The following is a 13,293-nucleotide window of genomic DNA, read 5'->3' as shown; positions in this document are numbered from 1 at the left end:
TGGGCAAACGAATAAAAGACATTTATTTGGTTTTCAAATGTGGTATTCTCAAATTTGGTAACTCCTTGCTCTGAAAAGCATGATTCATTGGTACTCTCCTGCAGGGAACATTCAGGAAAAAAAAGGAAACAATTTTAAAACATCTGTACCTGGAATGCAGGAACACCTTAATACAGAATGGGCAAATGGTACACAAAAGTTCAGAAGGTATTCCAACAAGAGACAAGAAAGCTTTTCATTCCACAGTAAAACAGTCTTGAGTGTTAGTACAGTCTTTTCACTAGAAGCTGTTTTTATAGTGTTTTCCATCAAGCTCTGAGCTAGTAAGTAATGGTATTAGTTTTACAAAGGAAAAATGATCACAGGTCTGTGCTGGGAAGTATGAGGAAATCTGCACTTTCTCATGTTGTTTTCCCTTCTGTTACTCCCCTCTAAACCACAAGGCAGCAAAAACTCTATTAGAAAGCAGAATTTCTGAGAGTTCTGTTTTTAAATAGCCTTTTGCTATTGTCCTAGCATAAATAAAACCTGTGTGCTAGTAAGCAAGAGTACAAAGGACATTTGTATATTTATCTAACTGGATAAAAAACCAGAAGTGGGCAGGTCACAACTCACTGTGGTCACAAACACACTACTGGGGCTGGGGTGAGAACTTCTGCAAGCACCATGTGGTGCTGCAGTGTCTTACATTTCCGGGGGGGGCAGGGGGGGTGGTTTCCAGTTTCCAGGGACTGGTCTTCATGTCAGTAGTTTGAAAACCCTGTATTTTATTTCAATGAACCTCCCCAGGCAGATAAGGCCACACTTCAGTGCACTGATAAGTCACCAGTGGCAGCTTACAGGCATAATAACCTAGGCATTGATCTAATACAGTAGATGAAAATTACCAGGAAGCCTAAACCATCAGCAGTATATTAAATGGTTTTTGTTTTGCCTGCTGCCCTCTCACTGCAGCATTTGCTCTCTCTTCAGTATAGCTCTAGCAACTCCACAGTACTTGCATTACACCAGAGCTTCCCAGAAAAAAAACTCCGCTGTACTGTGCAAAATTCAGGAACTGACCACTTGAAGACAAATAAAGAGGGTGGTTCTCTTTTGCACCTGCCAAAGAAGAAATGAGTCTTAAAAACAACTGCCTTATTCTCCAGTTTTATGCCTGACACTAATATTTTTTTCAAAAGCATGATACATAAAAATATATATTTATTCCATGTGTGCACACACACAATGTATCCAGAAAGAGGGTACTGCTTCCCAGTACCCTCTTTTTGAAACAGTCTTGGTGGGGAAAAACTGTATCTGTAGGACTGCATTTTCAAAAGTCACAAAACAGTTGAGTATTAATTCTTTTCCATTTGAAGGTTGAGACAGGATTCTCTCGTTGTGCTGAGCTCTTTTCTCACACAGATGCATTTCATGATATCAAAGACAGACTGTACTGAATGTGTGAATGTCTGTATGAGGTAGTTATATAATAAACCTCGACAACCACATCTTATTGCCTGAAATTAACTGAATTAACTGAAAGTACTCAATAAATAGTACTTTCCTCCACCTGTGTTACAAGTCACATGACATTCAGGAGCAGAGAGGAGAGGGAACACACATATTCAGAGAGCAAGATAAGCAAATCTTCCTCAGCATCAACCAGAAGTTGCTGAATTTCTCAATTCAGTTTTCTGCTACATTTCTTCATGTCAATCCCCCATTAAAAAAAAAAAAGAACCGACTTGCACTCATCAGTTTTCCACATGAAAAAGTTCCTGTGCAGCTGACTTTGAGATACAGTCTTCTCAGCAGGCAGTCCAGAGATCAGCAACAACTCACTCAAGGAAATCAGAGGGTAAGTTAATAGGAGTGCTTCACCTTTCATAGCCCACTGTCCATGGAAATCTCCCAATGCGTACAGGCTCAGTGAAGATAAAACTTTAATGGAGAACCAGATGTTTGTGGAAAAACCACAAATGAATATTGCATGCTCTCAAGATTTTTTCACATGCCGGAAATATTAAAATTGTCTGCCCTAGCAAATGTTTGATGAGCAGGGAACAGCTGAAGCCTTCATTGTTTCATGCACAGAACACTACATGTATTTGATTTTGATATTTGATTTTGACAGTTTTATTGTTTTGTGAGATTCTAAATGGATTAGACTAGAAATTAAAAGTTGTTAAAGCCAGAGGTTGCAGTTTCCCAGAAAGAATATAAAACTGTTATATAAAAGGAAAAGGAAGACATGAGCTTCTCTGTAGTGGAGGGAAAAATTTCACGAAGTTGCTTAGGTTAAATTTGTCTCACAGTGTGCATGGGTCATCTCAGGATTAAATGGAAAAAGTCATTACAGTGAAATGATGCATCGTGTCCTGAGAGGATAACAGTAAGGCATGGCCACACTGCCATTCTACAAAAAAAATCTAAAATTTAAATGCATGATCAAAATATGTGCTTTTACTAGTGCTTTTCCTTAACACTCAGACAAATTAACCAATAGATACCTGCAGTATCGTAAAGTAATAAAGTGAACTGGGCTAAGGAAGTTGGAGCCATTACATTTTTTTCAGTCTGCCACAGTAGTTCCAAAATGCTTGGCAATGAAATGTGACAGAAGACTATGCTTAAGTATCCTCCACCTTGGTCTGAAGGGTCCAACAAGATGAAGGCCATTGCTCTGGCTTTGCAGTGTTTGGTTCAAAGCAATGATCTTCCCTCAGCTCAGACTCATGTTTGCCATCTGTTGCTTCTTGTTCTTTGCAGGCTGCAGGTAGAATCTGTACAGCAGACGTGACATCTCTTTTGTAGGCATTTATTTCCCGTTCAGCAACAGAGTCTGGTTGGCTTGAATTATTAGATCTTTCAGAGAAACCAATATAGTCATGGTCAACAACTACTGCACCTTGTAGAAAGTAGTGGTTGTCTGTAAAAGAAAGTAGCCATTAGTTCAGATCCCTGAAGCCATTCTTAAAATGTTAGTTAGGTGCTTACTTACTTTTCAAAACAATTTCCAAAAGAGGACAAGAATGTTTGAGTGACAGCAGATTGATAATTGTGAATTTCCCAATTTCACTGAGCATCAAATGTTTGCCATCTCGTTGCATCCACAAAATAATCCTTGCAATGATCCACATTTAGAGCTTTTCTTAGCTAAGTCAATGACTAGCTTGATGTCTGGCAGTCACCTTCTGAACTAACATCTTGAATAAACAGATTCATGCAGATTCTTTCATTTTGTGCACAGAGGCACACAGAGAAATGTGGTTTCTTCAAGCTCTAACTGGGAAATCTTAATCCCACACACAACAGACTTTTTTAAACCGTAAAATGTTTAAAAAGCAAGTGAAGTAGCTAAGTAAAAAAAAAACCAAACAAAAACGAAAGAAATAAACCAAACTCTATCCCAGACAATACCAAGACAGTCACTTCCTGAAAAAGGGAATTAATTCAATGTTTATGCACTCCTTCTGCAGTATTCAGTGGTAAACATATTAGGCTCCGATACAAAGACAATTACTTTCAACTTTTTATACAGCGACACAATTTGCCAAAATTGTTGTAATTCCTGTACATTATCTACATGCTTGATATGCATGTGACTTCCTCCTTATGCATGAGCAATTTAATGAGGAACTGGAAGGTACACAGTGATTGTCCAAAAAAAGTCATGGCCTTGAGACATGACATGAAATCAGCATCTTGGTTCTGGAAACCCCACACTGACAACTGACATAAATATTTCAGCTTCTTACATGAAATTTCAGAATCAGTTTCAGCTTTGAAAAGGTCTCAGCTTTAAGAAGTGATGAAAGAAATTACCATCTCAATGTAGTTTATATACTTCCAAGAACCAAAGCTTGACCACACATGGCAACAGGGTGGGAATTATTCTGCTCTTCAAGAACTCTGAAGTAAAAAGCAGCTTGCTCTGTGACAGAAGTCTTTTGAACACCAAGTATTTAATTTTCCTCAAAATGCCTATGGTAACTCAAATACAGCATGAGCGGAAAAGAAACAGCTGCCACTGTTTGATTTGCAAAAGGACATGCTGAATATATAAGACCAAGGGCAGAATTTGGTTACCCAAATCTTTGGTAATTTCTAGCCATCCTACCACAGAGCATGACAATTTTATTTGCTCTGGTAAGAGAAACATTGTCGTCTTCAATAGGACAATTTAAAATAAACTATTCCAAAATCAGTTCTCTGATGTACTCTTCCTATTTTAAGGCTTTAGAGGACACACTGATGTTGTTTAAAAAAAAAGTTTCCATTGCATGAACAAAAGTAATGTGAATCCTCCCTACACCAAAACAGCAACACAATCAGAAAATACTCCTTGAACACAGTTCAACCTGCTTGTACTTCTGTCATCTTCTTATACATCTATCAGCCAGTACAAATAGAACTGATTAGAAGCGACTTTAATAGAGGCTATTTTTAAAAAGACTTTAAACATGATTCATGAGCTCTGTTCCATGCTCTGCATAGTTTGACTATAGTCACTCACACTTACTGTTCTCCTTACTGAAAACTACAGCTATTACATTATTGTGTGTGCTAACATAACTCCCACTGGTGAATGAATAATTGTTTCTTCTAATAACCTAACCTCACAGAGAAGTTAAAAACAAAAACCCTAACCTTTTTTACATATATAAAAATACAAATTTAGAAAAAATTATATACACCTTTTTCACTGGACCCTCTTATGTATGGCTTGAGGTGAGACATCTTGATGGGTCTTTTCAGCCTGGATCCTGTGGAGTCTCTTAATATTGCACAGCCATTATCAGTGATGTAATCTATAATACAAGGACCAACCCATTCTGACTGGAAACGACCATCTTTCCACCAATTTCTTCTTTGCCTGAGGACTTCATGACCAACTTTAAGTCGAAGGGTATTTAACTGTTTTGGCTTCTTTTTGACTGTGATTTTGCTTCTGATTTTTTGTTCATCTGAAGATTTTTTATCTGCCTGCAGAAAGATACATATAAATTACATTTATTTTCAAAAACTAACCATGCATTTTCATACCATTGGTTATGTACATTGAACAGTGGTTCATACCACTGTTAACATTGGTTAACAGTGCTTAAGTATGACATTGAATGGCTTTGGATGTGTGTAGTTCATAATTATGTGGGACTGAAGAGTGATGAAGAAATTGATTTAATCTTTGTAAATAAACAGTCCATAAGCAATGGTTTTCAACTTCTATTTTCTGCCCTCTAAGTCAGATGCAGTAAACTTTTGACTATAGGTTTCTTGAAGTTACTCTCTCCAAATGCATATGAGATGTGTTACACTGAAATGAAGGGATCACAGGCAAAGGGAAACAAACTAAAAACTGTAACACAAACACCCACATTATTCTAAAAGGTGAGTTATACTTTATGCCTCAGACCTTTCCATCTTTATCCTCAGTATTTTTACTCGCAAAATTCAAATATGTAACATTTACCTGGCAATCAGATGTTTTCTCTTCTTCCAGTGCTTGACTGACTCTTTTAGTTGCTTCAAATATTTTGGCAAAAATACTGTATTCTCCTTCCACACATATATTCATGGGCTCAACAACATGTGGATTACGGTTAAACATTTGGAAATATGGGGTGTTTTGATCTGGCTCCTATTTAAATGGGGACCAAAAGCAAGCAAATTTAGCATACAGCTTTGGCAACCGTTTAGGGAACTTCAGTCAAAAGAGGGAGAAGCTTCACATACCAAATTTGTCAAATTAAAAGCATAGGCAATAGCAGACAAATGTTCATCCCAATCATTTGGATGGTCGATGCAGTATTTGTTAAGGAAAGTTTTGATTGTCTTGGACATTCTCTCATTTACATCATCTGTCTGAGGATAAGACAGTACAATTTGTTTCATTCCGAACAGTGCAAACAGTTCTTCATTTATCTTCAAAAGAAGAACACAATTAGTGAGCATTTCCCCTGTTCTGTATCCCGTTTCAAGTAAAAAAACCTCAGTTTTCCACCCCTTTTGCTGATACAATGGTGACTAGGAAAAGTCTTGCATATATATTGGCACAAAACAGACCAGGACTGTGAGTGAGAGCTAAAGGAGTAGGTACGGCTTAGGAGCCAGTAATTGACTGTTTCTTATCACATTTCTGCCACTTAACTTGATCTGTCATTACCTCCATATCACAGTCTGATGATTTCATCATCTCTGAGAAGAACAAAGTGGGATAAGTCCTTCATAATCACTAGAAGCCAACATCAAAAGTACCCTTAGCTATTGCTATACTAGGCAATATGGATGAATGAAATACAGCAGACTGCAGTGTGAAAATTCATGCCAGTTCAAGTGAGTGACAAAACCTGCACTATGACTGCCAGGAAATAACTTTACTTTGTTCTTTTTACACACAACAAAGCCCTAGAAAACATTGCATAACATTAAAATTGCAAATAATAGGTTTGACATTTTTTGTATGTGCTTTACTTTTTCAGTTGAAGGAAAAAAAATACTAAAGCCTTTCTCAAAAATGGTCCAAAATTCAAATCTAACGTAAGGGAAGAACGTATTTTTTCCTGGGGAAAAAAACCCCAAAAAACCAAAAAAGAAACAAACAACCCCCCCCAAAAAACCCCAAAACAAACAAAAAAAAAATACCCACACCAAAACCACACAAAAACAACAACAAACAAAAAAACCCACCACAAAAAAAGGAGATTAACCGGCCATGTAAATACTTACCTGATAAACAAGCTCCTTCCCTTGAGCAATAGGCATTTTTTGAGGTGGCCCATATAAGAAAAACACATTTATGATTGCCTTAGCAATTTCAGCTGCTGAAGTGTCATGCAATGGCAAGATAACAGTCCATCTTGTAAACAAATCTGTCATAATTATGATGTATTTGTGACTTCTCTTGGTAATACTGAAAGGTCCCATTAGCTCTATAGTGACTGCTGTCCATGGGTCCTCTGCTTTGACAGGGTGTGCTTTGGGCACTGTGGTGGTTGTGCTCTTCACTGCCTGGCAGTGCTGGCAAGCATACACCTAGAGAAGACATCAGGGAAGATGTTATCAATAAAAAGCAATGGTGAGGTTTAAGACAACCATCAGAATCATAGATCTCCACTATTTCTCTGTATATCAGGTCAGACCAGGTAATGCAAAATGAATTCATTTCATCACCTTTCTTACTATTTTTCACCCTTAGATTTTTCAGACCCAGCATAAAACCAAAATAAAACCAAACAATACTGAAAGCCAGGAAAGGGACATATAAAAGAACTATAGCTGAATTCTCTCCATTCTACAAGAACTGTGCTGTTTCAAGTCCACAGTATAAATTTTAAAATTCATTACTATCTGTAAATACTAAAAGACATATGAAGCAGCTGGGAATGAAAGGGAATCCTAATCATTCCCCTTTTGGCTCATCTATGTATGCTGTGGCTGAAAAACACTGGAAGTATACATAATCTTCTATGAATAACAGCCTAATCTGTGGGAGAGAGCCCCTTTGTCCAATCTGAATGCAAAGGCTAATTTTCAGTTCATGTTACAGTTGCACATGACCTCAAAGTATTCAGGTGATGCAGCAAGCTGTCAGCAACAGTAATTTGGCCTTAAAGAACATTTACATAGATTTTCCTGAAGAATCAAATTCTGCTAGGAGCTCCTGCCCCTGTATCTTTGGGTGATGGACGAGGAACTTGCCCACGCAGTGATTTTTTAACTATTTCCTGAACACACCTAATTGTAATGCAGAGACACCATTTTCATATTTTTATCTGCAGGCAGCTACTCTGGCCACATACCCTTGTGATGGTGCATTGTATCCTCACAAAGATATGTGAGAGTCCTTGCACAAGGAATTGCTCTCAAGGGCTAGATGTGCCCTGCCCACTAAAAGAGAATATGGCTTTCCTCTGCTGCATAGGGTACAGCAGTGTGAAAGTCAGTAGTGAAACAGTAAAAAGTAGTAAAAAAGTAAAAAGAAACACCATGCATTGCCAAGATGACCAGTTGCAGTCTGATTGCAAGCGCATGTTTCCTCCTCATGAAACAGCCGAGGTACTTGTACCAAAGTTCATAGGATTACCAAACATTTGTAACAGACTACATAAAAAAGTATCCTGTAGCTAGGATGCCATACCCACTGCTTGACATCATTTGTTACAGAAGTCCAGTAGTAATTAGACTCCACTAAAGTCAGTGTCCTTGATATTCCATGATGAGAGCCAGCAGCATTTTTGTGGCATTTCTCAAGGACCTTTTTCTTCTCTTCATCTGAAACAATTACCAGGCGCATTTGTTTTCTGTCTTTTCCAACATAGAACAACTTGTTTTCTGAAAGAAGAAAAGTATCAGAAAATTATAAGCAAGTGCTTTTTCTTCTGTTTAGTTTACTAAACTACTGAGCATGACTCAGAACAGAATTTATTACAATAAGTTTACTTTGGTGTAAAGATAGCTTTTGGTTTACAAACATTTCAGTTATGTCCTCCAAAGAGCCATTAGTTCAGCCATGTTTATTAATCTGGATGGGAGGAGTTACAAGGGCAAGTCAGAATGCAAACAGCATTCCCACAGGAAGCCTGAAACTAACACTGGGGTTGGAAACAGGAGGCAGGAGTGTTGAGACTGTTGTTTGTGAAGTTTTTGGGTACCTGCCAGCAACCTGACACTGAGAGTCATAGCTTTAGCTCCTCCCTGCCTTCTCTCTACACAAAATTGGCAGTTTTGATGGGATTGAGACAGCACAGCAGACTATAGAGGTTCATAAAGGCTCATAACATCTCCCAGGGTTGCAAAGACATAGGGAAGCAGGCTCTCAGGTGACTGATGGCAAAGTTGTCCTTGCACTCCTGCCCAGTCATCCCCCAAGACAGGATGGATCATTCCTTGTATATAGCTGCATTTCCCTTTCTGTAACCCTTTCAATTATATGACTACATATTTCTGCAGTACATAAAACAAGGTTTGGCTTCTATATAGCTAAATAAACCTGTTCTGAATGGACTAAAGCAGATCAAGCTTCTATTTCTACAAACATCTTGTTATATATTAACCAGGAATTTGCAGAGCATTTGTCTCATCAAGCATGTCTATTAAAATCACAGAATGCTGCAGAGCAAGATCCTGTTTTTTCGTATTAGCAAATCTTCACCTTAATATCTATTTTCAGAGTAATTTGAGAGAAAATTTTTACCTTTGAAAACAAAATTTTTGGCTGCTCTCCTGATTCCACTTCTTTCACTTGATAAGGTTGTGGGATGATATTCCCCTGTTTGCTTGTAGAATGCAATCTGCTTCAGGTGGAGCCCACCACTTTTTCCACTACGAACCATTGCCAATCTGAATAAAACACAAAGAATTTTAGATAAATTGTCCGAGAAGAACATTTTCAAGCTTTTACTGACTTCTTTGTAGCTCACATGCATCCTGGTAATGTAGCCTCTAAGAAGAGCTTATGCCATCCACTGTATAATCCACCATCAATTTTAGGAACAAGGAAACTGCTTGAAACACTAATTTTGCTGTAAGCAGAATTGGTTTCGTCAAACTATATTTAAAAATTTTCACACAATGGGGACTTCTACTATACTCATTGGACAGGAGAAGGAAGTGCAATCAGAGAGAAAGAAACTGCTCTTCTCATTCTTCTCAAATTCAGGTGTGCTGGAGATTTGATATGTCCAAAAATCCACCTTAGTTGAAAAAACTCACATAGACAAATAGGAAAAAAACAACTTCCCAGAGAGAAATAGATGGAAATGTATTTTGTTCACTAATTAATCTGACAATTAGATTCTCAAGTTCCAAACCAGACTCTGCATGCGAGGGAACAATTCATTCCTTGACATGGGCTGACTTCCCTGATCACATTAATAAGCAAAAATGTCATTAGTAAAATGGGCCACTGATACAGAATATGTTTGGTTTTAGCAGGAATAGCATCAAAACAATTAAGTAATAATGAAAATCAAAAATATTCACAGACAGGATTATTGATGTAAGCTCTACATGATTTGAGTGGTTTTTTTTCCAAATCTGTGCCACCAGCAATGAAGATGTAGATGAAACAGCAGTTTGAGCCTGCTCTCATTTATGTCTACAGGAGCAGGATCAAGCTTGGGGTCTCAAATGTCACAATTTCATAATGAATGCTGGTTATCCACAGCAGTAAGTAAATATTTCCTTATCCTGCCACTGTTCTAATGCCAGACTGCGACAACACATAGCTTGCTAAAAAGAGTAACTACTTTGTCTGCCATATGTGCTAAGTGGCATATAATTATGGGGAAGTGACAGTATCCAGTCACTATGGAATGCATGTCATGTCATTATATGGTGCTGCAATTTGAAAACAAAATGTGTAAGACGTCTGTTTTTCAATTTATAAATTCTCACCCACCTTTATTATGCTGGTGGTGGATAAGAGATAAAGAGTTCTTAAAAGTGATCATGCCTGCTCTTATCTCCTCCTTTCCTCCCAGAAAATAAAATGCCATACGTTATTTATGGAACCTGAACCCTGAGCTAAGCACTGCTCTGTTATCAATGGCAAATGATGCCAGGAACTTCCCATTCAAAATGTGACAAGACTTTTGCCTCACCGAATACTTAATTTTGTACAACCTAGAGCTGGTTTTCAAAACCAGCCAAGCCTCTTGTCATACAGTGTTAGTGTTTTAAAAAAATTTCATACCTGAGAGAACTAGCACAGATGCACTTTTCAACACTATGATCCTGCCTGTGAAGAAAGAGGGTGTTTCAGAACTGGGAAGGAGAGGAGCCACAACGCAGGACTGTTCTGACACAGCAGTTTCCTGTAAATTTTCCTGTAAATCTGACAGCACATGCTAAACCAACCCACTGAGTTGGTAAATTGGATAACTAAAGGCAGTAAGATAGGTGAGGCTACCATGAAATAAATTTATGTTTCTGTTGTCTAAAAGAAATTAACTGGTATTTCTGACAATAAAAGACCACTGGTGAAGGGCAATTAAAATATCCCATCTGCCACGAGCACACATTCAAGTTTCACTCAGGGGTTTCCTGAAGGCCAGCCATGCACTTAAGTTACCTGAAGTCAAAACCAGCCAGGTAAAACCTTTCACTTAACCACACAGATGATGGACTGTTTTGGTGTGACACAGACTTTCACACATGGGAAGAGAAGACGTTACAGAACAATCTTTATTCTTCCAGTACTTTTGAAACTTGCCTGAAACAGTAAATATTCTCCATGGAGCCCAAAACTGCCAATTTTAATAAAATTAAGTAGCACAGCAACAAGATACTTCTTGGCAGGACCACAGCACACACTTCAGCTGAGGAGACACCCTATCGACATTCCTGCAATAGCAGTTTCTGTTATAAGAATTTTGAAGAGCTTAGGTAAGCCAGTGAAGAAAGAATGTGCTATGTAACACCCACATACACTAATTTAGTAGGATCCTGACCCAGCAAACTGTTATGTGCTTCAACAGTCTGCTGGATTGCTGCCTAATAGAAGTTTCCTTCCTGGATATTTAGTTTCTTGTATCCCTACTAATCTTTTTCCCCACTACATGACTTACTTTGTTTGGCCTAGTCCTAAAAAAAAGTAAAACAAAGCAGCCCTGAAAAGAGCAATTTATAAAATCTTCTGGTTTTCTTATCTATTCAGATAAGAAATACACTATGTCAATACCCAAAATGCATCTGAAAGTCTAAAAATCAAAGATATAAAATCAGTTACACATTTTGTAGTACCTTTGAAGCTGGAAATGTATTTGCTAGGAAGTATTTTGGTAAAGGGAATGAAACTTCCATACAACCAGAGGTCCTTCGGCTTAAGTGTCTCAAGCAAAACAGTCACACCTGCTAAAACTTACCCATTTCATCATTTTATGCTCATTTTTTCCCACACACAAACACAATCCTGACTGTAACACTGTTCTTTTGAATAGGGGAATTTGACCAATTCCCCGACCTCTGGCTGCAATTCCTACAAGAAACAGGAATAGCCCATGGAGCCCTGAATCACAGAGTCAGAATGGTTTGGGTTGGGAGACTTTAAAGATCATCAACTCCCAAACCCCCTGCCATGGTCAGGGACACTTTCCACTAGACCAGGTTGCTCAGAGCCCCAAATCCACTTGGGCTCGAACGCTTTCAGGGATGGGACAGCCGCAGCTTCTCTGGGCAACCTGTGCAAGGACCTCATCATCCTCTCACTAGCGAATTTCTTCCTAATGTCTGATCTAAACTAGCCCTGTTCCTTTGAATCCATTACCCTCTGTCCTACAAGTACATGCGCTCGTACGAAGTCCCTCTCCAGCTCTCTTGTAGGCTCCCTCCAGTACACAGCTTCAAAACATCGCTTTTCCAAGCAAGGTGCTTCCAAAAACGTGTGCATCAGACTGACAGACTCGCCTACATCCCTCCCTGTATTTTCAAGCACGACAGTGGGCTGGGGCAGGTGTCAATAGGGCCGAGTGGGTGGGCAGGCGAAGCCGCGGGCCGCAGCAGCCCTGCGGAGCTCCCAGCACCGATTCCGCCCGGGAAGGCGCCAACGCTTCGCCTCGCCCCACATCCTGCCTGCCGCCCCGGCACTACACACCCCAGCAGGCACCGCGCCCACGCACGGCATGCCGGGAGCGCCCGCCTCAGGCGGCCATCTCCCGGTGCCCGGACAGCCGAGCCCCGCGCATGCGCGAAGCGACGCCGACGCGACGTTTTTGCTGCCCGCCGCCACCGCCCCCCGCCGCCCTCTCGGCTCGGCGGGCACAGCTGCGCACAGCCGCCGAGCCGCGGGCACGCACCTGCTCCGGCAGAGGTACCGGCACGGCCTGTCGCGGGGGCCGCCACTTCCCGGCCGGGCCAGCCACAGCGACGGCCCCGGCGGCGCCCCGAGACTTTTGTGGCGCCCCCGGAAGTGGCGGGAGGGAGGGGAGGGGCGGGGCAGCGCCGGCACCGCCTCCTGAGGGGACCGCGGGGCCGCCGCGGGCAGGTGAGGCGGCGGCTGCTTCTTGCGTTTTCTGCCTTTTCCTCCTTCCCATTCCTGGGAACGCGCAGCGTCCGGCTCGACCGGGACGCGGGTAGGCAGCACGGTGGCTGAGGCGAGTGGGAGTTCCCGTGAGAAGCCGCGATGGGGCGGGCAGGCGGTGCGGCGGGCAGCGGCCCCGGAGGCGGGGTGGGCATGGCCCCGCGGGCTCCCCCGCCTGTCCCTCGGGCACGCCCAAGGCTGCTGCGGGAGCTGCGGCGGGCACGGCACATGTGCGCGGCCAGCGCTTTGTCTCTGTGTCGTTCTGCTCTTGGACAGGGTTTGTCTGG

General features: G+C 40.8%; 2 protein-coding genes across 19 annotated transcripts in view; one reads left to right on the top strand and one right to left on the bottom strand.

Annotated features, from left to right (window-relative positions):
- On the bottom strand, positions 1-12,895 carry GIN1 (gypsy retrotransposon integrase 1). 5 transcript variants are annotated; one of them, XM_085043043.1, is made up of 9 exons: positions 12,783-12,878; positions 10,682-10,726; positions 9,182-9,327; positions 8,126-8,319; positions 6,715-7,020; positions 5,722-5,910; positions 5,459-5,626; positions 4,683-4,971; positions 1-2,914 (listed from the first exon to the last, which is right to left on the bottom strand). In XM_085043043.1, the coding sequence occupies exons 3-9, from the start codon at positions 9,318-9,320 to the stop codon at positions 2,616-2,618; spliced, it is 1,584 nt and encodes a 527-aa protein (XP_084899169.1). In that variant the 5' UTR covers positions 9,321-9,327; positions 10,682-10,726; positions 12,783-12,878; the 3' UTR covers positions 1-2,615. The 5 variants fall into 5 exon arrangements, with proteins under 5 accessions (XP_084899169.1, XP_084899170.1, XP_084899168.1 ...); XM_085043044.1 differs by lacking the exon at positions 12,783-12,878 and adding an exon at positions 12,254-12,478; XM_085043042.1 differs by lacking the exon at positions 10,682-10,726 and having other exon boundaries at positions 12,783-12,895.
- PPIP5K2 (diphosphoinositol pentakisphosphate kinase 2) overlaps positions 12,673-13,293 on the top strand; it is a 48,623-nt gene continuing 48,002 nt past the window's right edge. For 7 of the 14 annotated variants that reach the window (XM_085043037.1, XM_085043035.1, XM_085043032.1 and 4 more), the window contains exon 1: positions 12,913-13,058. The gene's annotated coding sequence lies outside the window, so the exon portion shown is untranslated. Of the gene's footprint in view, positions 12,797-12,833; positions 13,059-13,293 lie in introns of those variants that run through there. The other 7 variants (XR_014846958.1, XM_085043041.1, XM_085043036.1 and 4 more) reach the window with 3 other exon arrangements.

This window comes from Lichenostomus cassidix, chromosome Z, assembly GCF_008360975.1.
Source record: "Lichenostomus cassidix isolate B80296 chromosome Z, HeHo_3.0, whole genome shotgun sequence".
Lineage (NCBI taxonomy): Eukaryota > Metazoa > Chordata > Aves > Passeriformes > Meliphagidae > Lichenostomus > Lichenostomus cassidix.
The sequence above is the reverse complement of the archived record's forward strand: the minus strand, read 5'-3'. Positions and strand labels throughout refer to the sequence as shown.